Below are 27,298 nucleotides of genomic sequence, written 5' to 3' on the forward strand. Positions count from 1 at the left end.
CATTAAGAAGTTCCTCACTCGCTCTTATCCCAAGAAGAGGGGGCGTAAGAGTGGGGATACTCTAACGTCCACAGTCGCGGACCGTCGTTCTTACCTGCCCCCACGGCCATGAACGAGTGAGTGCCGGGCGGCATCTCCTTCCTGAGAGACGCCGGCACTCACTTCCGTATCGCTGCCTTAAAGGGCCAGTGCACACACATGGGTATAATCTGTAATTAGCCCATGATCACCCTGGACTATAAAAAGGGCCCTGCCTTTTCACTCATTGCCTGAGAGTTGTTGTGTTTACTTATGTTAGTCTTAGCAAATGGTCCGTTAGTGATATCCTGTTCCCGTTGTTGCCGTGACCTGCTACATGTATCCTGTATCCGGCGCTATATTTCTTCCTGTGCCTTAGACTGTTGGAGTCGTGTTGTGCCACCTGTCACGCCTGCTGATATACACCACATTTGGTGTCTGCAAATTCATCTGTGCCGAGCCTCCGTTACTGTCTAAACTATTAAGGGTACTCTTGTACTAGGAATGTTGTTTGGCCAGCTGCTACTCCGCTACGGCGGTGAGGCCTAGTGGGTCCACATACTCACGGATCGTGACAATGACATGTCTAGTTGAGCATGTTGAGTAACAGACTATTTAAATAAGTGTTCCTTTCTTAGGCCTTTTTCATAGTGTCAACTCATCTCCTGGCTAGACTCAGAAAACATCTGGGGCACCTTGGGGAACTAGTTAACTGGGGGAAGGGTTGCTGCTAATGTAGGGGCTGGAAATTAATTCATAAACGTATCCTGCTTTAGCCCCACCCTCAAATAATTAGCCCCATCATAAGGGGGCGGTGTCATATAGCGCCTACCCAGTGTCTGAGACACGTCCAAAAACCACACCGGCAGAATCAAGCGGTCATTAATGAATAGACACCCTTAATGGCCACACGATTTTGCAGGCAAATAGCAGTTTACCCGCAAAAGTGGAGTATCACCCTTCCCTAGTACAGGGGGCACAGTTGCTGCCAAAAAAAATGCTGCCTGGCGCCTCCTCATATCATCTTTCCCACCATAGAAAGCAACTGTCTCACCCGTCACCATCAAATCCTCTCTACACTGCAGAATAGTACTATACAACTTGCAGTAGGAGCTGGCAGCAAATCTGCACTGAGATGTGCATGTGGCCTTAGGGCATCGGCACAACTTGCCTAAAAACAGCAGCATTTCCTTTCAGAATTTCTGTGTAGAAATTCTGCAGCGTATTACAGTAGCATCAAAGTGGATGGGATTTGAACGCTGCAGAAAAAATCTGGAAAAAACGTGCTGAAATTGACCTGCGGTGCAGATTCTCAATATGCAGCAGCATGTCAATTTATCTTGCGTAAACGCTGTGGATACATGGAGCACGAGCAAAAATTCCACTGTATTTACACAAAGTGTGCAGGGTGCCTAAGTCTGCCCTCAACAAAGATGGCCACCACCAGAGCAATAGTGGGTGTGATTCAACCAATTTTTCAACAGTAGGGGGAGCAGGATCATACCATTCAACCGACAGGAAGGAGGAAAACAGAAAGCACAGTTAGTGAAGGCAGAAAGGTATTTCTGGGCCGGACTGTGTCCTAATGATTTCATTGTTATTTTTCAGAGTTTCTGCAATATTTACAGGAGTTGCAGATAGTCCCAAATGTATATACTGCCGGCCTGGACAGCAAGGAAGGTGGCATGATAATAGCAGCTCAGAAGACGAGTGTTATATACAGGACTTGCAGCACGTCCCAGACAGGAGAAGTCTGCAGTGATTTGTAGCATCTTGCCTCCTGTTTCTGCTCATACTGGATTCAGTGTACGGCCGGGATCACGCACAATTCTTACATTACTGTTTGGACTTGCGGTTCAAAAAATTTTCTCCAAAAAGAAAGACAAAAAAGACATGTCCAATCAAAGTCAGAGTTGAAAGTCTGGTTCCATCTGTGTGTTCACAAGCAGATGATCAAGGAAAAAGAAAGTACAGTCAAATTCCTTTAATTCGGCATGATACGGCATATGTGCTGGATTATCAATTAGATGTAAAAAGTATTCTGATAGCTCGCTGAGCTACGCTGTGTCTGTAATTCCCATAGAAGTGTATGGAAGTTACGCTGCCATTCACTACTATGGGAGTTACGGGAATAGCGAGCGTAGCTCAGCGCGCTATACGTTTTTCTTATGTGGTCGGAAATCAGACCCTTCAGCTGGAACACAGAGTGGTAGAATGGGGTTTAGGGGTCCCCGTTCTAGAGATAGGTGCGGGTCCCAGAGGTGAGACCTGCATCTATCTGACATTTATGACATATCTTGTGAATATGTCATAAATGTCCCTGATGGAAAAATCCCTTTAATATGCCTAGTAAGTTGTACCAATTTTATCATACTATATAATTTTATTTTGGTAAATTTCCCCCTATTTACACCTACTCGTAAATGTATGCATCCTATAGGCCCTGTTCACACAGAGTTTTCTGACGCAGAAACAGCGTGGGAATCAGTGCCAAAAATGTCCGAAACATTGATTTCAGGGCAGGTGCGTGTTTTTTTTCACGGGCTGCTTTAAAAAAAAAAAAAAAAAAAGCAGCATGTCCATTCTTGCTGCAGTTCCGTCTCTGACCTCCTATTGAAATCAATGGGAGACAGAAAAAACTTGTGGCGCTCATTTCCAAGTGTTTTTCTCAGTGTTTTTTTTTAGCTGCAGTCCTTCCATTAGCTGCAATGGCCACGGGCAAATAACGAGACAAAACAGCGCAGGCAGATCAAAATCTGCCTCTAAATTCCTGAAGGAATTTTGAAGCAGATTTTTTTTCTGCCTGCAAAAAACTGTGTGTGAACTAGGCCTATTACAATGGGGCAGATTTAATAATTCTGACCTAAATTTAGACAGGACCAAAAGTATTACACCAAATGTATTACAGTGGTGCGCGCTGTATGATAAATTTGGCGCTTGCTAGACATGTTAGACGTTTTTCTCTTCCTTACGCCACTTCATGGCTGAAATACTTTACACCAATAATTTTTTCTATAACAGATGGGGGAGCAAAAAGTGTCTTAAACACATAATAAATTTGGTGCACGGCATTTACGCCTATTTTTTGGGCGCAACGTCTGCCAGAATTCTGATGCATTTTGCTTAATAAATCTCCCCTAATGTTGATAGATTTACCCCAGACCCCCAATATAAGCTACTATCAGGGTACAGACAGGTAGCGGCCTCTCCCCGGCTGAGGTGTGGCTGCAATGCAGCTAAAAACTGCACCAATGTGAGGTATTACTGCAGACTGGCATGGTTTTCAAATGACTGTTAATGGTATATGTAAACAGCAGCTTTACCGGCAAAAAAACGCGTGGACAATAACAATGAGGTTTTCACAAGCATCACGGTCGGACAGGGACCGCTATGTGTGTCTGTTTCCTCAATTTCTCATTAAATTCTTATACAAACCCTTCAATATACACAAGTGATGTATCCTGTACCCCCCACAAGTCACACATTCCTAAGGCTCTGTTCACATTACTCTATAGGTGTACGTCCGGAGTATTCTGCGACATATACAGCTGACAGATGCCAAAGTGGTGTATTACCTATGGCATATCTGACCCATGTGAACATAGCCTTAGCGTTCCAGTGACCCCAATCTGTGTAATTATTGCTTAATGACAGCAGGAAAAGTAGATTTTAAATGGGTGATGGCAAGTCCATGATTGTAGTAGAGCTCTATATGTTGGGGTGAAGAGGGTAACCCAAAATATGTTAGTTACTACTAGAAGGTGCATTTCTTACAGGTTAAAGATGAATGGGCTCAAGGTGGGTTCGAGAAGATTACAGGATACAATGAGGATCCTTCGGCGGGTTGAGTGTCGATGGGGACAGATCCATCTACCATTAAGCTGTAGATTTATGAGTCAAGCAAAGGACCCACCACTCACTGCAGACCGGTACAGAGTGTCCCGCCTGCCTTTTTCAGAGGTTTCCATGCAAGATCTCCGGCACTTTCAGAAAATAATGCCTGGTAGAGTTGTCACTGATGAAGACGACTTGAAAGCTCATAACATTGATTGGTTAAGAACAGTGCGAGGTAAGGATATATATATATATATTTTTTTTGTGCTTTAAATGCCTTACATCTAAGGCAATAATGTGGTAAGCTATGTCCGCGTGTTGTCTCTAGTAACTGTAGCTCAATTTAGAAATTGAAAGCGGGTCTGTCAGCATATTATTATATGGTCAGATGGCTGCTCTATCTATGAAGAACATTTGCACATCCACTTTTCATTTCATCCTATACTTTGTGGCAATTTTTGCACACAAAGGAGCGGACCTGTCCATGTTTTGTGCCCTTCAAGTCGGGTAGACCAAACCGTAGTATTAGCACAGTAATAACAGAATTACCCATAATATCGTGCCTACCACATACAACAGCTTTGTACATAAGATGGAAGCATATATCTTTCCTAAATATTGATACATGGAGATCTTTTTAGCATCGGAAAAGACGTAGAAGAGAATACACCTACATCTGTGAATATGACTTTAGATTTCTTCTATTATAACAATGATTTTTGTATTTCTTTCAGGACATAGCAAAGTACTTTTAAAGCCTCGAACTACAGAAGAGGTGTCTAAGATCCTGGAGTAAGGGTTTCTGTTTTAGGTTTCTTGTGTGGAGATAACTGGTGCTAAACATTACAGTGGGCAATACATAGTTCTGTGTGATAATCCATGTCTACTTGAATGGGCCTTAAAGAGTAACTAAATCTCCTTTTTGCTAAATTTTTGATATGTCATAGAGACATATCAAAAGTTTTGATCGGTAAAGGCCTGGGTACTGAGACCGCCAGACCATGAAACAAAGGTGCAGAAGCGCTCCGCGCTCGTCACCTCTGGCTGTGATTGACGCTCCCTGTCAGGCTGAAAACGGCTCAAACAGACGTTCTATGTGAGATGTCTTCAGCCTAACATGGAGCACCAATCACAGCCGTAGGTGTAGAGTGCTCAGCCGAGAGCTTTTTCACCTTTGTTTCAGCGATGGTGGGGATCTATGTCTTTATGACATATCAAAAGTTTGGTGAAAGTGCAGTTACTCTTTAAACTATACCAATGTCCAATAATGATCCTCCTGCACCCTCTAATAGTGATATGTGAATCGCCCTGTGCGACCACACACAAAACACATCCCTAAAGCTCTATTCACATTACGCTATAGATATACGTATAGCCATACAGTGGCGTATATCGGCCATTGTTTTTTTGGGTCTACTGTATAGGAAAGCACAGTTTGCTTTCCAATACCATAGGAAAAGCAAAAATACCAGCACATACCACCTTGACGTAGCCAAAAGCATACCTTCCAACCGTCCCGAATTCTGTGGGACAGTCCCAGATTTCAGGTGGTGTCCCGATGTCGCTGGCGGCTGGTGGTATGTCCCGGATCCCCGGTGTCAACTGTATCTCCGTCCTCAGGATGCACATACAGTTGAACCCAATGCTGAATCAGGGAACCGTCAGCTCCTTGCTTCAGCATTAGTACAGAGGAGTCCCCGGGCACAGCGCTACTTTTTAAAGGCTGAGCCCAGGGAAGCCCTTGATGTCACTGTCCATATACGAACAGCGACATCAGTGGCTCCTCCAGGAGCGGAATCCCATGCCAGAGCGTTGCCGACGCTCTGGCCGGGTATTCCGCTCCTAGAATGAAGCCCTGACGTCAATGTCCATATATGGATAGTGACGTCAGTGGCTCCTCCTGGAGTGGAATCCCTGGCCTGAGCATGTCCAACGTTCTGGCCGGGCATTCCGCTTCTAGAGGGTGTCCCAATGGCTACAGGGGGGTGGCACTATCTACATGGACAATGTGGCACTATTTACATGGGCACTCTGGCACTATATGATGGCACTGGTATTTTATATGTGGGCACTGGGGCAGGTATGGGGCAGCTCTGGGGGCATTATACTGTATGGTGTCAGCTAAAGGGGCATTATACTGTATGGGGGCATTATACTGGATGGTCAAGCCATAGGGGCACTATACTGTATGGGGCAGCTGTGGGGCATTATAGTGTATGGTGGCAGCTAAGGGGACATTATACTGTATGGGGGAATCTATAGGGGAATTATACTGTATGGGGCAGCTGTGGGGGCATTATACTGTATGGGTCAGCTATGGGGGTTTTATGCTGTATGGGGACATTATACTGTATGGGGGCATTATACTGTATGGGTCAGCTATGGGGGCATTATGCTGTACAGGCCTTATGTTGTATGGGGGCAGCTATGGGGCGTTATGGTGTATGGGAGAACTTTGGGGGGCATTATGCTGTATGGGGCATCTGTGTCGGCATTATACTGCAATGGGGGCATCTGTGTCTCATTATACTGTATGGGGGCATCTATGTTGGCTTTATACTGTATGGGTGCATCTTTGGGGCAGAATACTTTATGGTGGCAGCTATGGGGGCATTATACTCTATGGTGGCAGCTATTGGGGTATTATAATGTATGGTGGCAGCTAGAGGGCATTATACAGTGTGGGGGCAGCTATTTGGTATTATACTGTGTGGGAGGCACTATGGGAGCCTGATACTGTGTGGGCTGAACCGGGTGTGTATGGACGGGAATTGGGTGGGATTAGAGGCGTGGCTTAAAAGGAAAAAAAAATTAGGTTGTCCCTCTTTGAGATACTTGAAGGTTGAGAGGTATGCAAAAGGACACTCTTTTGGCCTATGTCGGATGAATGGGGGCTACGATTGGCATGCGCCGAACGTGTTCACAAATCTAAGTGTTAAAGAGGCTCTGTCACCACATTATAAGCTCCCTATCTCCTACATAAGGAGATGGGCGCTATAATGTAGGTGACAGCAGTGCTTTTTATTTAGAAAACCAATCTATTTTTACCACGTTATGAGCGATTTTAGCTTTATGCTAATTACTTTCTTAATGCCCAACTGGGCGTGTTCTTACTTTAGACCAAGTGGACGTTGTACAGAGGAGTGTATGACGCTGACCAATCGGCGTCATACACTTCTCTCCATTCATTTAGTCAGCGCATAGGGATCCTGCTAAATCAGTATGTGCGGTCTTATACTCACACATTAACATTACTGAAGTGTCGTGACAGTGAATAGACATTCCTTCCTGCCAGGACGGGATGTCTATTCACAATCCCGACACTTCGCTAACGTTTCTGTGGTACTTACAGCAGAGCAAGCGTAATCTCGCTGTAACCTGTCATTTACAGCGTGATCTTGCGAGATTATGCTTGCTCTGCTGTAAGTACCACAGAAACGTTACCGAAGTATCGGGATTGTGAATAGACATCCCGTCCTGGCAGGAAGGAATGTCTATTCACTGTCCCGACACTTCAGTAACGTTAATGTGTCAGTATAAGACAGCACATACTGATCTAGCATGATCCCTATGCGCTGAGTAAATGAAGGGAGAGAAGTATATGACGCTGATTGGTCAGCGTCATACACTTCTCTATACAACGCCCACTTGGTCTAAAGTAAAAACACGCCCAATTGGGCATTAAGAAAGTCATTAGCATAAAGCTAAAATCGCTCATAATGTGGTAAAAATAGATTGTTTTTCTAAAAAAAAAGCACTGCTGTCACCTACATTACACCGCCATCAGGAATTTTAGGGCCCCATACAGCTACATTTTCTGGGCCCCCCTACCGTGGCACCGCCTGTTAACAGTACTCCGTCCAGCACTATATCATGCTACCCAGGGCCGCCATCAGGGGGGTATTATGGGTACTGATTTGAGGGGCCTGGCCAAACCTAATTGAAAGGGGGGCCCGGCAACTGCCGCGACCTGCAATGGGGCTCGTTTTATTCACCAAAAGAATGTCGTGAGCTGTGGGGCCCCCCCTCTCGTCATGGGGGCCGTCAAACACCGCCCGTGTGACCGATCGCGCGCACCCGCAAACTCCCGCGCGTGCGCACTCGCGAGCCTCAGCGAGCGCGCACCCGCGACCGCATGCGTCCACGAGCGCGCACCAGCGACCGCACGTACCCGCGACCGCGCACCCGCCACCGCCTGGAACCGCGCACCGAATTTTGAGGCAGATTTTGACCTGCCCACACTATCTTGCCGCGTTTTTTGCCCGCGGCGATTGAGGACAGCAGACAAAAAGTGCAGCGAAAAATGCATTTTCTGCCTCCCATTGATTTCGATGGGAGGTCAGAGGCGGAACCGCGGCAAGAAAGGACGTGCTGCTTTTCCTTTTTTCCGCGACTGGCTCCCATTGATTTCAGATTAAATCAATGGGAGGCGGTTTTGGAAGTTGTTTGGTGCTGATTCTGACGCAGTGTCCGAGTCAATATGAAGGCCCAAAAACTCTGAACTGGGCCTTATTGTTAGGGCTTATTCAGACGAACGTGTAATACGTCCGTGCAACGCGTGTGATTTTCACGCGCCTCGCACGGACCTATGTTACTCTATGGGGCCGTGCAGACTGTCAGTGATTTTCACGTAGCGTGAGTCCGTGTGTCCGCTGCGTAAAACTCACGACATGTCCTATATTTGTGCATTATTCGCGCATCACGCACCCATTGAAGTCAATGGGTGCGTGAAAATCACGCCCAGCACTTCCGCAGCAGTATAAATTATGAATGAAAACAGAAAAGCACCACGTGCTACAAACATACAAACAGAGTGTCATAATGATGGCGGCTGAACGAAACTCACGCATCCGCGCATCATACGCTGCTGACACACGGAGCTGTTATGTACCTTTTGGACCTTTTTGCATGCGCAAAATGCCACGTTTTTTGCGCGCGCAAAAAGCACACGCTTGTGTAAATCCGGCCTTAGGGTAGGAACACACTCGCAGCAAAACAAATCTCATCCACACGCTGCAAAAAAAAATTGACCTGCAGTGTGGCTTTTTAAGCCACAGCATGTCAATTTATGCTGTGGGATCGCTGCTCCTCTGTTGCGGAAATGCTGCGGTTCTGCCGCAAAAATCACAAAATGAGAAAAAAAAAAGGTACTTTTTTAAATTGATAAAAAAGTTTAGACTTACCCCGGCCGTAGTCCTGGTGACGCGATCCTCTATTCTTAGCGCAGCCCGGCCTCCTGTCATGACGTTTCATCCCATGTGACTGCTGCAGTGGTCACATGGTCTACAGCGTCATCCCAGGAGGCGGGGCTACGTTCAGAAGAGAGAGATGCGTCACCTAAACTACGGCCGGGGTAAGTCTAAACTTTTTTTTCCTGCAGGATTCCCGCAGCGGACATGCCTCACGAAACCTGAGCCACTATTTGGTGCAGTTTTGCTGGCAGAATTCCCTGTGGCTACCGGGGCGGATAAGCTGTGGATAAGCTGCTCCCACTCCAGTCCTCTTCAGGCGATGTCTTCCAGGCGATGTCTTCGGTCCAGACGTCCAGTCCTTCACCTCCAGCCAGGCTCCAGGTAAATTGTGTACATGTGTGTCCGCGGCTGCGCGCGCATCGTTCGCGGGTGCGCGCGCGGCCGATCGCGGCTGCGATCCCCCGAGCTATCGCGGGTGCGCGCTTCCGGGCTTTCGCGGGTGCGCGTGTGGGCAGTCTCGAGTGCGGGCGTTCGTGGGTGCGCGGGAGTTTCCTTGTGCGCGCGATCGGGCGGGCGGTTTGACGGCCCCCATGACGAGAGGAGAGGGGGGCCCCGCAGCTCACGACATTCTTTTGGTGAAAAAAACGGGCCCCATTGCAGGGGCCCGTTTTTTCCAACCAAAGGCAAGTCGCGGCAGTTGCCGGGCCCCCCTTTCAATTAGGTTTGGCCGGGCCTCTCACATCAGTACCCCTAATACTAAAACTGACACTGCTGCTTCCAGGCTGTGGAAGGGTCAGCTTGCTTGACTTGCTGTTTCTAGCCCTGTGCAAGCTGTAATGACAACATGAACTAGATCTTTGCTTACAGACAAAGTCCTTGTGCTGCCTCTTGGACTATGAGGTTTTAGAAAGAATATGATTTATTATCTTTCTCATGGGTAAATGAAACACTACCTGGAGACAGGCTAAGACCCGCCGGTCCTACTTCTATCCTGCTGCATTATTGTTGGCTGTGGCAACATAAGTGACAAGGGGACAGGGAGTTGAGAAATAAATAATGTTCTGTACAGTGCTTGAGACACAAGGCAATAGAGCAGCACCAGTACACCAAGAAAATAGCTGTGGAAATAATCTTGTCATTGATCCTGACACTTTATGAGGTTGGAAGGACAAGAAACACGTGAGACTAATTGTCTGGATAACCATGTGTTATAAAGAACCACTCCATTGTTTTTTTCTTTTATTTTTTCTTCTAATTGCTGTTTTCACCTGATTTTAATTATAATCAAAAATGTTTTATTAATAAGCTGGGTTCATAAGGTGCGTTTTTGTTGTTTTTATAGCATGTGTTTTTTTGACAGACAGACATGGGAGTTTATCTACCAAAAAAAACAATGCATGCTTAAAACGCAACAAAAATGCGTCATGTGAACTCAGCCTTAGTGTGAAACCGCTCATTTACATTCACAGTGCCCTGCAGAAAGATACAGTTGAATCACGTTATTATGACCAGCAGCTAATATCCAGAGTAACCGCCGTGTGCAGCACGGACAGCAGCTAGACGGTCTGGGAGTGACTCAATAAGGTGCTGGTAGGTTGTCTCAGGTATCTGGGGCCATGCTGACTGCAGTGCATCCCACATTTGCCACAGGGTGCGTGGGGGAGGATCCATAGAGCGAACAAAACGATCGAGTTGGTCCCACAGATGCTCAATTGGGTTCATAGCTGGCGGATTAGGGGGCCAGGGAAGTACTTGGAAGTCTTGGTCGTGCTCTTCCAACCACTGTCAGACATTTCTAGCTGTGTGACATGTCGCATTGTCTTGCTGGAAGATTCCATCTCCCAGGGAAGACAAACCGCATGTATGGATGGACGAGATCTGCAATGATGGATTCATACACAAATCGGTTCAGAGTGCCTGCCACATGGATGAGTGGGTCCAGAGAATGCCATGAAAAAATTCCCCAGACCATAATGCTGCCGCCACCAGCTTGTGTTCTTCCAGCAATGGTTGCAGGGTATTTGTTCTCTGATGTTTCTTGCCTGGCACACCAACGTCCGTCCGTTCGATGAAGCAGAGAACGTGACTCATCGGAGAAGACAACCCTTTGCCAATCAATGGTGGTCCAATTCAGATACTTCCGCGCAAACTGAAGCCTTTTTTTCCGCTGCACCTTTGTTAGCATAGGAGCAGTGACTATCCGTCTGCTTCGAAGCCCCATATGCAGTAGGGTTCGCTGAACTGTTGTTTTAGACACGTCTGGTTGCCTCCTGGTTGATTTTAAAGGTGAGCTGCTCCACTGTAGCATGTTGTTCGGCCCTCGTGCACCTTCGTAGCCGACGTTCATCTCTCACATCAATGGCATGTCGTGCTACGCAGTTTCCATGTCGGTTATTCCCAATGGTGCTATTTGTCCACTCACTATACACTTCCATCACAGCAGCACGCGAACAGTTCACAGACTGCGCTGTGTGAGAAATACTGCCACCCTTGGTCCGAAAGCCAATAATCATCGCTTTTTGCAACTCCTGATAAATCGCCCCATTTACCCATGGTAACAACGAGTGATATGTGTTCAGTCTATCACACACCTTATATACCCACCAAGCCAGTCCACGACACATCCCTTCCTTCATGGGCTATGCTCTGCCGATGTCAAAAGTAAGAGGTAGTCATAATAGTGAGACTCGACTGTGTATATTTCCTCATTTATAGCAATTTTATTTTACGCACTAATGTTTTTTTATATTCCTGTTCCATTTTTCCTTTGAATTCCTACATAAATTCTGTAATTATCATTACTAGATTCCTCTCCTTGTGTCTACAGGTATTGTAATGATAGGGGCCTGGCTGTGACGCCTCAGGGAGGAAACACAGGCTTAGTTGGAGGCAGTGTCCCTGTGTTTGATGAGATTCTCATCTCCACTGCTCTCATGGACCAAGTGATCAGTTTTGATGATGTTTCCGGTGAGTCACTGGATTTTTCTCCTTTTAGTCAGTTTCTTATTTGATTATGTAGATAGGATTCTAGATATTAACAATTAACAGACTAGATTTAAGGGATTTCTACAATGGTTCTTTAAAGCAAATCCTCCAAGGGATTCCTTCTTAGGGTATGTTCACGTGACCTATTTTCAGCCATTTTTCAGGCCGTAAATGCCCAGAAAAATGGCTGACAATACATAGGCTGAACGTCTCCAAACGGCGCGCAAAAAAAGCCCCGTAAAAAAGACGTGCATGCTAGTTCTTGAGACATTTTTGGAGCCATTTTTCATTGTCTCAATAGAAAAACAGCTCCAAAAACGTCTGTAAATAACGCATCAAAAAACGCCTGATGCTTTAAAAAACGGCTGAAAATCAGAGGCTGTTTTCCCTTTAAAACAGCTCCGTATTTTACCACCGTTTTTTGTAAAGCGTGTGAACATACCCTTATAGTGAGGACTGTCACTGACCATTTTGTGATGGATTGTTCGTTTTCTTATACTCTCTGTATTAAATTTAGATTATGAATTATCGAGCAGGACGCCAGGTTATGCAGAGATGTAATTTCTATTCCACCTGCAATGACCTTCTCCCCCTGTTTCTGTTGTTTTATCTTATCTTCTATTCTTTTTTTATAACCACTGTAACCTTGATATGTTAGCAATTAGCAGTCTGGCAGACACTCCCAGACATGAAGTTATCACATTTATAATTATTTGTCTCTATCCCATCATTCACATACATATTTTCAAATAACTCCCACACTCCTTGATTTAGAGGCCAGAATTTGCAGGTGTTCGTAATAAGATAATGTGACCTCAGTGGGATGGTACCCAATGATGCATATTTAGTGTATACATGTAGAATGATATGATTGATTGTTCTATGCAAGGCAACACCCTGACTAAACGGTACGCCCTGAGGGTATATAAACTAATTTATGTTGATAATAAACGAGAGAACATTGATTAAGTCAGAAAGTGCTGCTGTCTGTATTGATCTGTCAGTGCACTGCCGATACTTAAATTATGAATTTTAGTACCAATTGACAAAGCAAGAGGGAGCCCATTGGAGTGCCCACCCCAAAATGGCTTAGTAACACTGAGAAACACTGCTATAGAGCATGTATACATACCTGTTTATGACATTACTGGGACAGCTCTTTAAGTTATAGGGAAGAAAAGGTTTCAAAGAGCATGACGGCCACTTATAGCTTCTGATGTTAGGATAATTGCACACCATTATAAATATCCACAACACCCATTCCATTACGAGCACTAGTTGAAGTCCTTTTTTTCCTATTGTGTTAATGACATTTACAGGAATGAATAGATGTATGATTATATGTGTTTTTATATTATAGGTGCCCTGGTGTGCCAGGCAGGCTGTGTTTTAGAGTCACTGAGCCAGTATCTAGGAGAACGGAGTTACAGCATGCCACTAGATCTAGGAGCAAAGGGAAGCTGTCACATAGGGGGCAACCTGGCTACAAATGCTGGTGGCCTCAGACTTCTGCGATATGGATCCCTACGAGGGACAGTCTTGGGACTAGAAGCCGTAAGGGATTTTAAGAGTTGCCTCACAGATATTTAGGTTTTTTTTCCCCATAGTATTTCACTATAATTTTTTTTTTTTTTACCTGTTTTCAGGTCCTTCCTGATGGATCTATTCTGAACTGTCTCAACACCCTGCGCAAAGATAACACAGGCTATGATATAAAGCAGCTGTTCATTGGCTCTGAAGGAACATTAGGCATCATAACTGCTTTATCTGTTATGTGCCCGCGTAAACCAAGTGCTGTAAATGTGGCCCTGTTGGGTGAGGTTTTTAATTCTATTATTTCACTGATATCTTTCTAAAAATGTTTGATTTATGAAGTTTGTTGACAATGTTCCACCTGCTATAACTACTGTATTGTAATATAGTTTCCTGTCACTAGTTCTGTACTTGACACTACAGTACACGTACTCAAATATTGGTGATCCAGCCAGGTTCATTTTGTCAATAAAAACATGGGGCCACGAGGCGCCCCAATAGGGTGAGATCTGGTGGACAAGTGTACAGCGAAATGGTGTGTATGGCTTGAACTCACCTTTTGTGCATGTAGAGGCACAACTCTGATGATAGTATGGAATGGCTGCTGCTTATCTAGCGATCTTCCGGTGAAACTGGTGGTTCAATGTAGAGGGATGTAAAGAAAATGATTGCTCCTAATGTAGAGGTGCCGTCAGTGGTAGAAAAAAACCAAGTGGTCTGTATAAACGGTATAGACTGCTTGGATTATTTTTTAACACACATGACCGCTCTACATTAGGAGCGATCATTTTCTCCACATCCCTCTACAAGTTCAGTTTGGGGCTACTTTTAAAGGCTGCTAGAAAACTGAGCACTGAACTAACAAATGTTACTGTATTTATGCAAAAATATAACCTATTCCACTGCGTTTGTCACATGCGGCACCTCCAACAGTCAAAGTATTTTGTAAATTGATGCAAAACTGATCAATATTTCTTCTGTTAGGTTAAAGAGAATGTGTCATCAGAAAATTACCTATGCTTTAAATTAAGTTTTTAAGTTAAACATGTTTTTATAAGAATTGTTGGTGATGGTTTTCACTATGCAACTGAGCCTCATAGTAGAGTACACTGACACTTCCTGTTCTGTAGAGATCACTTCTCAGGAGTCATCTCATTATCACCGCAATGAAAGGTAACATATATATATATATATATATATAACGCAAGTTTCACCATTCACAAAAGGTCACATTTCGCCTGCTATCCATTCCTGCGCAATGACCTCTGCACAGGTCACAGAGCATGCCTAGAAAACGCTCCCATAGAAGTCAATTAACATCTCCTGTTTACAGGTTCCTATGGTCATGTGTCAGCTGCAAAGCATATCTCTAAATGCTGCTAACCTCAGCTGAGGCAAGACCGCTGCCCCATAATTATGAGAAGAAAATACAATTAGAAAATCTACAATCATAATATAAAAATAGACTGGAAAAAATATGTTTCCCTATCTGGTTTTAAGTAAAACAAATATTAGTGATACAGCACGCCATCTGCCGTCATGCTTTCTGTGAAATGCAGCATTTATTTTTTATAACAATTTAATTCACTATTTAAGCCACAAATCTTCATGAATATTGCTTTTTTTCTAGCCTGCTACATTCATGATTACTGTGAACATCATATGTACTGGCAGAAACATGCTTTCAGTATGTTATCTCTGAATGATCATGCCATTAGTGTCACAAGACCATCCCGCTACAGAACAAATTGCACCAACAGCTTATTTAAAGAGGCTCTGTCACCAGATTTTGCAACCCCTATCTGCTATTGCAGCAGATCGGCGCTGCAATGTAGATTACAGTAACGTTTTTATTTTTAAAAACGAGCATTTTTGGCCAAGTTATGACCATTTTCGTATTTATGCAAATGAGGCTTGCAAAAGTACAACTGGGCGTGTTGAAAAGTAAAAGTACAACTGGGCGTGTATTATGTGCGTACATCGGGGCGTGTTTACTACTTTTACTAGCTGGGCGTTGTGTATAGAAGTGTCATCCATTTCTCTTCACAACGCCCAGCTTCTGGCAGTGCAGCACTGTGACGTCACTCACAGGTCCTGCATCGTGTCGGCACCAGAGGCTACAGATGATTCTGCAGCAGCATCGGCGTTTGCAGGTAAGTCGATGTAGCTACTTACCTGCAAACGCTGATGCTGCTGCAGAATCAAGTGTAGCCTCTGGTGCCGACTCGATGCAGGACCTGTGAGTGACGTCACAGTGCTGCACTGCCAGAAGCTGGGCGTTGTGAAGAGAAGTGGATGATACTTCTATACACAACGCCCAGCTAGTAAAAGTAGTAAACACGCCCCGATGTACACACATAATACACGCCCAGTTGTACTTTTACTTTTCAACACGCCCAGTTGTACTTTTGCAAGCCTCATTTGCATAAATACGAAAATGGTCATAACTTGGCCAAAAATGCTCGTTTTTTAAAAATAAAAACGTTACTGTAATCTACATTGCAGCGCCTATCTGCTGCAATAGCAGATAGGGGTTGCAAAATCTGGTGACAGAGCCTCTTTAAAGAGAACTTCCCACCAGAGTCTCTAGTTTAGAACATATTGACTGCTTTAATACATAGGGATTACTATTTTTTTTTAGAAAGGCACTAATGATAAAAAAAACAACAACATACTAGCAACATAAACTATGATATCCTCTTCTTTAAGCCTGGTGTCCTATATTAAAACTCGAAGGAAGAAAAAATTTAAAAAGGTATATTTTCCAAGAAACATCTATTTTTGTATCCAGCTCCTTCTCTCACTCCAGTGCTAATATGTGTAAAAGAAGAAGTTTGTCCATAGATGGGAAGCAGCTTGCTTAAAGGGACACTCCAGCCAAAACTAAACTTTCCCATGTGCACTATTATGGTATTCCATGTGTCAGTCTCTCACCTGTTAGGGTATGTTCACACGGAGTGATTTCAGCCGTTTTTCGGCTGTAAACATCCCGAAAAACGGCTGAAACATCGAAAGCAGAACGCCTCCAAACATCTGCCCATTGATTTTAATGGGAAAAACTGCGTTCTGTTCCGACGGGTCATTTTTTTACGTGGCCGTTAAATCTCCCTGCTCTCACCTACCAGAGATAGCTGAGGGCTGGGGGCATCCCTGCTCGAATGTGAGAGATCAATATTAGTATCGATCTCACCCGTTTAACCCCTCAGATGCGGCCCTCAATAGCGAGCGCCGCATCTGAGTTCTTTTGGAGAGAGGGAGGGAGCTCCCTCTCATCCCACTAACACCCGGCGGTAAAATCGCTGAGTGTCTGTGTCTCCGATGGTAGCCAGGGGCCTAATAAAAGGCCCCCAAGTCTGCCTGTAGTGTATACCTGCTAGGCTGTGCCAGAGGCATGGCCTAGCAGATGCCTGTCCGTTTTAAATGGACAGGCAGTAATACACTGCAATACAAAAGTATTGCAGTCTATTATAAAAGCGATCGATAAAATACCAACAGATAGGATGCAATGGAAAGTAGTGCTAGGGAGTATCACCAAATAAGCTGTAAAGCAACGTTGCTAGCCATATTAGATGCACTATATATTGGATCCTACGTAGTAACCAGGATATACTTGGTGCGTCGATCAAAAATTGACAGAAAACCAACCAAAGAAAATATGATCGACTGAAGCACAAAATGTAGAGAAAAATACAAACAATACTTTATTGAAATAAAAACATGAGACAAATAAAAATGGAAATAGGGCATGAGTCACACAGTAAAAAAGGACGTCTAATCAATTAAACATACCAGGTATGGATATTGTGTCCACATGTAAGCAATGTACATGTATAATGTTGCAGCGATAGAAATAAACACATGTAATCACATAAGAAACCGTGTCTAATGAACAACAGCACGGAGTCAAGCAAGGTACATCAAATGACAACAGCACAAATAGCAGGGAGGTAAAATCAGGTGCCGGTAGCTATGGTGATTACCAAGTAAGTATATAACATCAGTAATAATCACAAATAGTTACATAGGTAATATAAATCAAATTGTGCCAGAATGTGCTTGAGATCAAAAAATGACCAACAATGGTGAGCACAATGAAGCTGTATCTGCTAAACAGGGCAGGAAAGATATAACAACATACCGGTGGACATGATGGAAGCAGGAATGAGACGTCCCATCCCTGCTTCCATCATGTCCACCGGTATGTTGTTATATCTTTCCTGCCCTGTTTAGCAGATACAGCTTCATTGTGCTCACCATTGTTGGTCATTTTTTGATCTCAAGCACATTCTGGCACAATTTGATTTATATTACCTATGTAACTATTTGTGATTATTACTGATGTTATATACTTACTTGGTAATCACCATAGCTACCGGCACCTGATTTTACCTCCCTGCTATTTGTGCTGTTGTCATTTGATGTACCTTGCTTGACTCCGTGCTGTTGTTCATTAGACACGGTTTCTTATGTGATTACATGTGTTTATTTCTATCGCTGCAACATTATACATGTACATTGCTTACATGTGGACACAATATCCATACCTGGTATGTTTAATTGATTAGACGTCCTTTTTTACTGTGTGACTCATCCCCTATTTCCATTTTTATTTGTCTCATGTTTTTATTTCAATAAAGTATTGTTTGTATTTTTCTCTACATTTTGTGCTTCAGTCGATCATATTTTCTTTGGTTGGTTTTCTATAAAAGCGATCGGATGATCGCATAGTAAAGTCCCCTAGTAGGACTAGTAAGAAAGTAAAAAAAAAGTTTAATAAAGTTAATTCAAAAAATGAAAAACCCACTTTTTTCCCCTTACAAAATGCTTTACTATTAAATACAAAATAACGCAAAAAAGTTAGACATATTTGGTATCGCAGCGTCCATAACGACCCCGACTATAAAGCTATTACATTATTTAACCCACACGGTGAACGCCGTAAAAAATAAAATAAAAAAACAATGGAAAAATTGCTGTTTTCTGTGAATACTGACTTAAAAAAAAATTTGATAAAAAGTGATCAAAAAGTCACATCTACTCCAAAATGGTACCAATAAAAACTACAAGTCGTCCCGCAAAAATAAAAAGCCCTCATACAACTTCATCAACAGAACAATAAAAAAGTTATGGCTCTTCAAATATGGAGACAGTGTTTTTACTGTGTAAGTAGTAAAACATAGAAAATCTATACAAATTTGGTTTCGTTGCAATCGTAACAACCAGTTGAATAAAGTTATTATGTTATTTATACCACACGGTAAACAGCGTAGATTTAGGATGCAATAAAGAGTGGCGAAATTTCAGGATTTCTTCTATTCCCCCCCCAAAAAAAATAGTTAATAAAAGTTAATCAATAAATTCTATGTACCTCAAAATGGTGCTATTAAAAAATACAACTTGTCCCACAAAAGACAAGACCTTATACAGCTATGTCGATGCAAAAATAAAAAAGTGTTAGCTCTTCGAATGTGACGATGGAAAAACGTAAAAAATGGCTTGGTCATTAGGGCCCAGAATGCAAGCAGGGGGAAGGGGTTAAAGCGTAATTCCCAACTCATATACAGTATTTATGGCATATCCACAAGATATGCCATAAATGTCCGATAGATGTGGGACCCACACCTATCTCTAGAAAGGGTCCCTCTGACCCCCCTCCTTCCTTCTCCCGCATGTCCCTGGGTTCCGGCCACTGAGTTACGAGGTGGCCGGGAGTACAGAAACAGTCAAGCTTTTTGAGCTACTGAGCAGTGATTGGGAGTTATGGAAACAGTGTTCCCGTAGTTCCCGAGTCCTAAACACAGCGCAGTTTCCGTACTCCCAGCCACCACGTAACTCGGAGGCCGGAGAACAGCGACAGTGGGATACGGTAGGGTGGGAATCGGTGGCCCAGTTCTAGAGATAGGTGTAGGTCCCAGAGGCGGGACCCGCATCTATCAGACATTTATGGCATATCCTGTGGATATGCCATAAATGTACGAGATGGGAAAAACCCTTTAATTGGCTGTTTGAAAATGCTATATGTTGTTTAGCTAATAGTAAATCATGATTTATTTCAGGATGTGAACATTTCAGTAAAGTTTTGCAAGTGTTCACCTTGTGCAGAGATCAACTTGGAGAGATTCTGTCTGCCTGTGAGTTCATGGACTCTGAGTCTATGAGGATGGTGCAAACGCATCTAAAACTTACTAATCCTTTACCAGGTCAGTGATGACACCTCAGTGACCAGAGAAGATATCGGTGTAAATAACTGTAGGATTAATATTCTTATTTTATGACTGCAGACAATGCATTCTACGTATTGGTAGAAACTTCTGGATGCTGTGGAAAGCACGATGAAGAGAAACTCAATATATTTCTGGAGAAGGCAATGAACTTTGGATTTGTGACATCAGGGACAGTAGCTACAGACCAGGGTAAAATAATGGTATGCTGCTCTTAATAATATAGTGTGTTATCTGTGGCGTTTAAAGGGCCTTCCCATGGTTAAAAAAAAAAAAAGTATAATTTTATTGTTTGCTCTATATGAATGTGTGTCGTTGTTTACTCATGTTTTCCTTTACAACGGCCCATATGGAATTAATAAGAACATGAACGTCAATGGATGTAGAGCATCCAAATACTGCACTAGATTGACTTGTGTTAACAAAAACACATCTCTACGGCCTAGTCCTTCAGATCTCAGTATAGGCACTGAATTTCAACTAAGTAAACTTAATGCCCCTGGATGTCAGACTTGATTTCTTTTTTTCCCCAAAAATGTTTTTAACCCTTTAATGACCGTGCCTGAAAAGGCCTTAATGACCAGCTAATTTTTCTGTTTTTGCCTCTTGCATTTCAGCAGCCATAACTTTTTAATATTTTCATTGGCGTGGCTGTGTCAGTCCTTGTTTTGTACCAGGAGAAATTGTATTTCTCCCCCCCCCCCCTGCCGCAGTGTGGGGGTAGAAAAAACTAATTTTTACGGAGTGAATATAGGAAAAAGCTATTCTCTGCATTGTTTTTCTTGTTTATTTTTTATCTCGTTCAGGTTTCACGCTAAATAACCTGTTAAATTAATTCTACAGCTTATTACGCTTGTGTAGATACCAAATATGTGTGGGTTTTTTGTTTTTATGTAATGTAGGGGCCATAAAATATATTTTATGCAAAATAATGATTTTTTTTTTGTTTGGGCCCATTTATTTAATTTATTTTTTTTGTTACTTTTTTTCCCATTAAAGCCCCATGCACACGACCGTAAAAAATCTCCGTAATTGAGGACCGTAATTGGCCGTATTTGCCGCATACACCTTTTCGTATCGCTACGGATAGATGTCCGTGCCGTAGAACCGTGCCGGGAATTATGGAGCATGTCCTACTTTTCGCTGTTCCTGGCCGTTAGAGCAGCGTGTCAGCTGTAAAACACAGCTGACACCTGCAGTGTAAGGAGCAGGCTCAGCGCGTGAGCCCGCTCCGGTCCAAACATCATCTCCTCCCCACTCCATGGGTCGGGAAGGGGTTAAGTAAGAAGCGGTCAAGGGGCTCGGTGCTGACTGCCGACTATAAGACGCAGGGACTCGGTGCTCGGGCTCGGTGCTGACTGCCGGTGCGGTACTTGGGCTCGGTGCTGACTGCCGACTATAAGACGCAGGGACTTTTTAGCAAGATTTATGCTTGCTAAAAACTGCGTCTTATAGTCCAAAAAATACGGTATTTTTATCAATATAGCAAAGAAAGGGGGGTGGGGATTACAAATATATGGCACAAAACCTGCTGGCCGGTTAAATCAAGATTCAAGTCTATGACTATTCTCAGATAAGTAAAAGAATAATATTAGTGTCCTGTCTCAGACTATTAACCAGCTACCTTATCGAGCATAAGGAGATCGTGTCCTAAATATTTTAATAATATTTGAGTGACTGCTTTTATATGCTCATAGTCTTTGTAGGTTATACTCGGGCTTGATTGCCAGTATATGGCAGAGGGTCCTGTTGGCGGAATAGGGAGAGGGAAGAGAACATGCGGCTTTTGTTCTCCATTAAGAGTCTAAATTTAAAGGATAGGAGAGAAGAAAAGGTTTTAAAGATTTTTCTGTAGCAAATTGGATGATCAAATAGGATTTGTACCCCTCAGACCTTGTTCGAGGTACCATGTGGTTGGCTCAAAACAGTCACAAATTCTTTGTTTAATATGCAGAGATAGTATCTGTATAATTGGCTCAAAATGCCTTGACTCAGGTTTCTTTTTGTAAGGATGCATCTACCCAATCCATTCTAAATAAAAAAAAAAGTTTGTTTTTCCAAGAATGATGGTGAGTGGGTCTGTTGGGCGTTAGCCAAGTGTGTTAGATAGTCTTGCAGCCATCTGCGGATAGGCAGTATAGAAACCGTTTGTGTGTTTGGGGAATTATGTTATTGGTAAGTGTCAAAAAAGAGCCCAGGCTAGAGTAAGTTCTAGTATGAGAAGTATGTGTACAAAGAAAAGTATGAACGCGTGTACAAGGCTAATAAATTTGGGGGCATTACCATAAACCATGGTATTGATCTGCAATACACTCTCTATATCTGGAACAGGTAGGGCTTGTTATGCTACCCATCTGGAAACTACGTCGTGGAGTGTTGTATCCTTATAAAGAGAGGGTTCGTTATTAGTTCCTCCGATAAAGAAGAGTAGGCAGAGTGGAGATGGCTCTGTGGTGAGTGGCCGTTATTTAAATACAATAGGGGAGTATAGGGATGTTTCTCTTAAGACTCGCATATTTCCAGGTCATAAAGTCTAATATCAGGAAAATTGATTCCGCCATTAAACTTAGGTTGTCAGAGAATGTGAAATCCTGTTTTGGGCTTCCTAGACTTGATTTCTATGTGTGCGTTAGCAGGGGTGAAGCTAGGGTAGGGGACTAGCAAACTGGGCATTTGCCCCAGGTGCTGTGTGTGTAAGGGGACGGTACCACTATCGATAATAAAAATAAATAACAAGGATGAATGCAACTGTTGTAAACCAATAGGGGCGCTATTATATATGTGTAAAGAATATAACGTTCTAGAGGTATAAAGTTATAAAGGTAAATAGCATATTGGCGTTGATCGGAAAACAGGCACGTAACCGAGGCTCTAGGATATACAGGACCATGTGCAATGAACAAAAGCAAAGAAATTTAGTTAGGTCCAGAATTATTTGGACAGCGACACAAGTTTTGGCATTTTAGCGGTTTACCAAAACATATTGAATATACAGTTATATAATCAATATAGGCTTAAAGTGCAGACTTTCAGCTTTCATTTGAGAGTATTCACATCCAAATTTGAGGAAGGGTTTAGGAATTACAGCTCTTTAATATGTAGCTGCCTTTTTTTCAAGGGACCAAAGGTAATTAGACAATTGTCTCAAAAGCTATTTAATGGGCTGCATGGGCTATTCCCTTGTTAATCCATCATCAATTAAGCAGGTAAAAGGTCTGGAGTTGATTCCTGGTGTGGCATTTGCATTTGGAAGCTGTTGCAGTGAACCCACAACATGAGGTCAAAGGAGCTCTCAATGCAAGTGAAACGACCATCGTTAGGGTGAAAAAAATTAAGAAATCCATCAGAGATATAGCACAAATGTTAGGAGTGGCCAAATCAACAATTTGGTACATTCTTGAAAAAAAAGAGCGCACTGGTGATCTCGTGAACTCCAAAAGGCCTGGACATTCATGGAAGACAAAAGTGGTGGATGATCGCAGAATCCTTTCCATTGTGAAGAAAAACACCTTCACAACATCTACCCAAGTGAAGAACATTCTCCTGGAAGTAGGTGTATCAGTATCTAAGTTTACCATAAAGAGAAGACTTCATGTGAGCAAATACAGAGGGTTAACCACGAGGTGCAACCATTAATCAGCCTCAAAAATAGAAAGGCCAGATTAGACTTTGCCAAACAACATCTAAAGAAGCCACCCAGTTCTGTAACAACATGAAACTAAGATCAACCTGTACCAGAATAATGGGAGGAAGAAAGTATGGAGAAGGCTTGGAATGGCTCATCATCCAAAGCACACCACATCCTCTGTAAAACGTGGTGGAGGCAGTGTGATGGCATGGGCATGCATGGCTGCCAAAGGCACTGGGTCACTAGTGTTTATTGATGATGTGACTGAAGACAGAAGCAGCCGGATTAATTCTGAAGTATTCAGGGATAAACTTTCTGCTCAGATTCAACCAAATGCAGCAAGGTTGATTGGACGTTGCTTCACAGTACAGATGGACAATGACCCAAAACATACTGCGAAAGGAACCCAGGAGTTTTTTTATAGCAAAGAAGTGAAATATTCTGCAATGGCCAAGTCAATCACCAGATCTCAATCCGATCGAGCTGCATTTCACTTGCTTAAGAAAAAGCTTAAGGCAGAAAGACCCACAAACAAGCAGCAACTGAAGACAGCGGCAGTAAAGGCTGGGCAAAGCATCACAAAGGAGGAAACCCAGCGTTCGGTGATGTCCATGGGTTCCAGACTTCAGGCAGTCATTGCCTGTAAAGGATTCTCTACAAAGTATTAAAAAAAAACATTTTATTTATGGTAATGTTAATTTGTCCAATTACTGTTGAGCCCCTGAAATGAGGAAACTGTGTACAAAAATGGTTGCAATTCCTAAACATTTCACTGGATATTTCTGTTCAACCCGTTGAATTAAACCTGAAAGTCTCCACTTCAATTGCATCTTAGTTGTTTAATTTCAAATCCAATGTGGTGGCATGCGGAGCCCAAATCATGAAGATTGTGTCACTGTCCAAATAATTCTGGACCTAACTGTATCTTAATACATGTATCTTAAAGGTGAATAACAAAAACATATGTGCAACAACTCAATAAATGCATTAAAATATAACCGGATACTACATTAAATATGACTCTGTAAAGTATCTTATCTTCAATTGAATCCACAATGAGTGCTTGGCAGATGGTGCCCCATCATGTCTGTGGTGCACATTCGGCAAATATGCCAAACATGAACATATGGTAAAATGGGTCGATGAGAGTACTTTTGGCCTACGTTCATGAGGTATCCTTCAGAATACGCTTTTTCACTGTGTTGAGAGTAGTCGACTAACTGTATATGCGTTTGAGATATTTAAACATATTTGTATTAACAATTTTGCTGCCTAAATTATCTCTTGTTTAACCTTGGTTAAATTTCCATGTGTGCATTTTTTTTTCCTCAGTCCCTGTGGGCCCTCCGGGAACGTATTACAGAGGCTCTAGCCCATGATGGATATGTCTACAAATATGACCTGTCAATGCCTCTAGAGAAACTTTATACACTGGTTGAAGAAACAAGGTCTCGTTTAGGGTCCTCTGCTCAATGTGTAGTGGGTTACGGACATTTAGGTGAGATACCACGCTACAGTGCTATTCCTAGTTGACACAGATTTATAACATACACTTGTCAGGCTAGTCACAGAATTTTGAACCATGACAGACTTCTCTTTTTTTGGGGGAATCACTTGGGGTGATACCAGAAGATGCTCAGTGCATTGGCTACTTGCCGACCATCTAAGGCTTCGTTCACATCTGCGTCAGGGCTCCATTCTGACGTTCTGTCGGAGCTTTGCGACGGAACGGAGCCCTGACTTACACAAACGGAAACCAAAGGTTTCCGTTTCCATCACCATTGATTTCAGTGGTGACGGATCCGGTGCCAACTGTTTCAGTTTGTCTCCGTTATGCAAGGGTTCCGTCGTTTTGACAGGATGAATAGCGTAGTCGACTACGGTATTCATCCCATCAAAACGACTGAACCCTTGCACAACGGAGACAAACTGAAACCATTGGCACCGGATCCGTCACCTTTGAAATCAATGGTGATGGAAATGGAAACCTATGGCTTCAGTTTGTGTCAGTCATGGCCCCGTTCCGACGAAAGGGATCCCTGACGCAGATGTGAACATAGCTTAACGTGTATTAGATGTTTAGCTAACGTTCGTTCAGCAGATGTCCGGGGGGAAAAAAAGTTGAATTTCAACATGCCCGATTCTTTGTTCTCAAAAGAGATCACCCGCTACCAGAGGTGTCTGGCAGTGGCTTATTTCCCTATTCCCACTGAGAACATATGCATGCTCAGTCAAACCAAGTGTACATGTGTATGGGGGGCGGAGAGAAATAGCTGTTGGCTGACAGCTATTGACGGTGTATTGCCATCTTAAAAGGGTTGTCCAGGCACGGACAAATGATGAACTATTCACAGGATAGGTCATCAGTATTTGTAGAGAACTTCATCTTAGCCGCATTTTTTTTTTTACTGCAATATAGTTTGACTTATGGTAGTATTTAGGGTATGTTCACACGGTTAACAAAATACAGTTGAAAATACGGAGCTTTTTTCAAGGGTAAACCGCTCCTGATTTTCAGAAGTTTTTTAATCAAACTAGCGTTTTTTGCTGCGTTTTTGGAGCTGTTTTTCTATTGAGGCGATGAAAAACTGCTCCAAACACGGCTCAAGAAGTGACATGCACTTCTTTTTATGAGGTTTTTTTACACGGTCGTAAAAAAACGCCGCATGGGAACGGAATGACGTTTTTCCCATTGAAATCAATGGGTAGATGTTTGGAGGCGTTAAGCCCCCGTTTTTTTTGCTGTTTTTCGGGGTGTTTACAGCCCGAAAAACAGCTGAAAATAGGTTGTGTGAACATATCCTTTGTGGCATCAGCATAGATACTTGATAGGAATTTATATATCATACATTTGTTCTGCAGGTGATGGGAACTTGCATTTAAACGTCACAGCGAAGTCGCACAATGACGCTTTACTGTCAGCCTTGGAGCCTTTTGTGTATGAATGGACATCAAAACACAGTGGCAGTATCAGTGCTGAGCATGGCCTAGGATTCAAGAAGAGGGACCACATTTATTACAGCAAGTCCAGAGGAGCAGTACACATCATGCAGCAACTTAAAAATATGCTGGATCCAAAAGGCATAATGAACCCTTACAAGACAATCCCTCCAGCTGAATAATCAAAACACTGGCTTCTAAATTTGCAGTGATTAGATGATATCATGAAATTAGATGACGGTTTCCTAATTCTTTCCCAATATATTGACTTTTTATGATGTATATACACAATTATTGTATATAACTTGTATAGTGAAATAATAAATAAATTAATTTTGCAGATTTGCCTGGAGTATGGTATTGTTGACCGAAGGAACACTCCGAGTAAAAGTTTTACACTGTGTTATGACACCGATGCATGACACAAGGATTCAAAGAACACCAATGGGAGAAACATCTAGGGAAAGTCGACATTAACCCATACCTACCATAGGGCATCAAGGATGTTACTATTACAATTTTCAGCTCTACAGATTTATGTGCTATATAATTTACATAATTTGATATACATATGGACACCTCATTTAGGCACTGTATACTGGTATTTTTTAGACATGCACATCCACATTTGTTGCATGCTATGCAAGCTTCTGAGTGATCACCCTATAGTCAACATCTCAGAAACAGATTAAAGGCTATAAACACCTTTGAAAGGCAATGTTTTGTTTTTTTTAATAAAAAGGTGTATCTGTGTAACTTTGTAAATACTTTTTATTAAAAAATAATTTTAACTTTTTTAGATACAGCTGCTCTGCATTCTCTATACAGAGCAGCAGTATCCTTCAGCCACGCGGACCTGATGGGTTCAGTGGCGACAGATCCTGCGTGTCTCCGATACGTAGGATCCACCTGTAATCTATCACATCTAAGTTCATAATTTAGATGTG

The 27,298-nt window shown here is 42.8% G+C and overlaps 1 protein-coding gene across 2 annotated transcripts; it reads left to right on the forward strand.

Annotated features, from left to right (window-relative positions):
* Positions 1–1,517: 1,517 nt before the first annotated feature.
* On the forward strand, positions 1,518–26,691 carry D2HGDH (D-2-hydroxyglutarate dehydrogenase). Of its 2 annotated transcripts, none has more exons than XM_075863962.1 (10): positions 1,518–1,577; positions 3,795–4,087; positions 4,587–4,644; positions 11,872–12,011; positions 13,390–13,583; positions 13,676–13,844; positions 19,619–19,762; positions 19,844–19,986; positions 24,744–24,909; positions 26,274–26,691. In XM_075863962.1, exons 2-10 carry the CDS (start codon positions 3,802–3,804, stop codon positions 26,531–26,533), a joined length of 1,560 nt encoding a protein of 519 aa, XP_075720077.1. In that variant the 5' UTR covers positions 1,518–1,577; positions 3,795–3,801; the 3' UTR covers positions 26,534–26,691. The 2 variants fall into 2 exon arrangements, with proteins under 2 accessions (XP_075720077.1, XP_075720078.1); XM_075863963.1 differs by lacking the exon at positions 1,518–1,577 and adding an exon at positions 1,925–1,986.
* The last annotated feature ends 607 nt before the right edge of the window (positions 26,692–27,298 follow it).

The sequence above is a fragment of the Rhinoderma darwinii genome, chromosome 4, assembly GCF_050947455.1.
Source record: "Rhinoderma darwinii isolate aRhiDar2 chromosome 4, aRhiDar2.hap1, whole genome shotgun sequence".
Taxonomy (NCBI): Eukaryota; Metazoa; Chordata; class Amphibia; order Anura; family Rhinodermatidae; genus Rhinoderma; species Rhinoderma darwinii.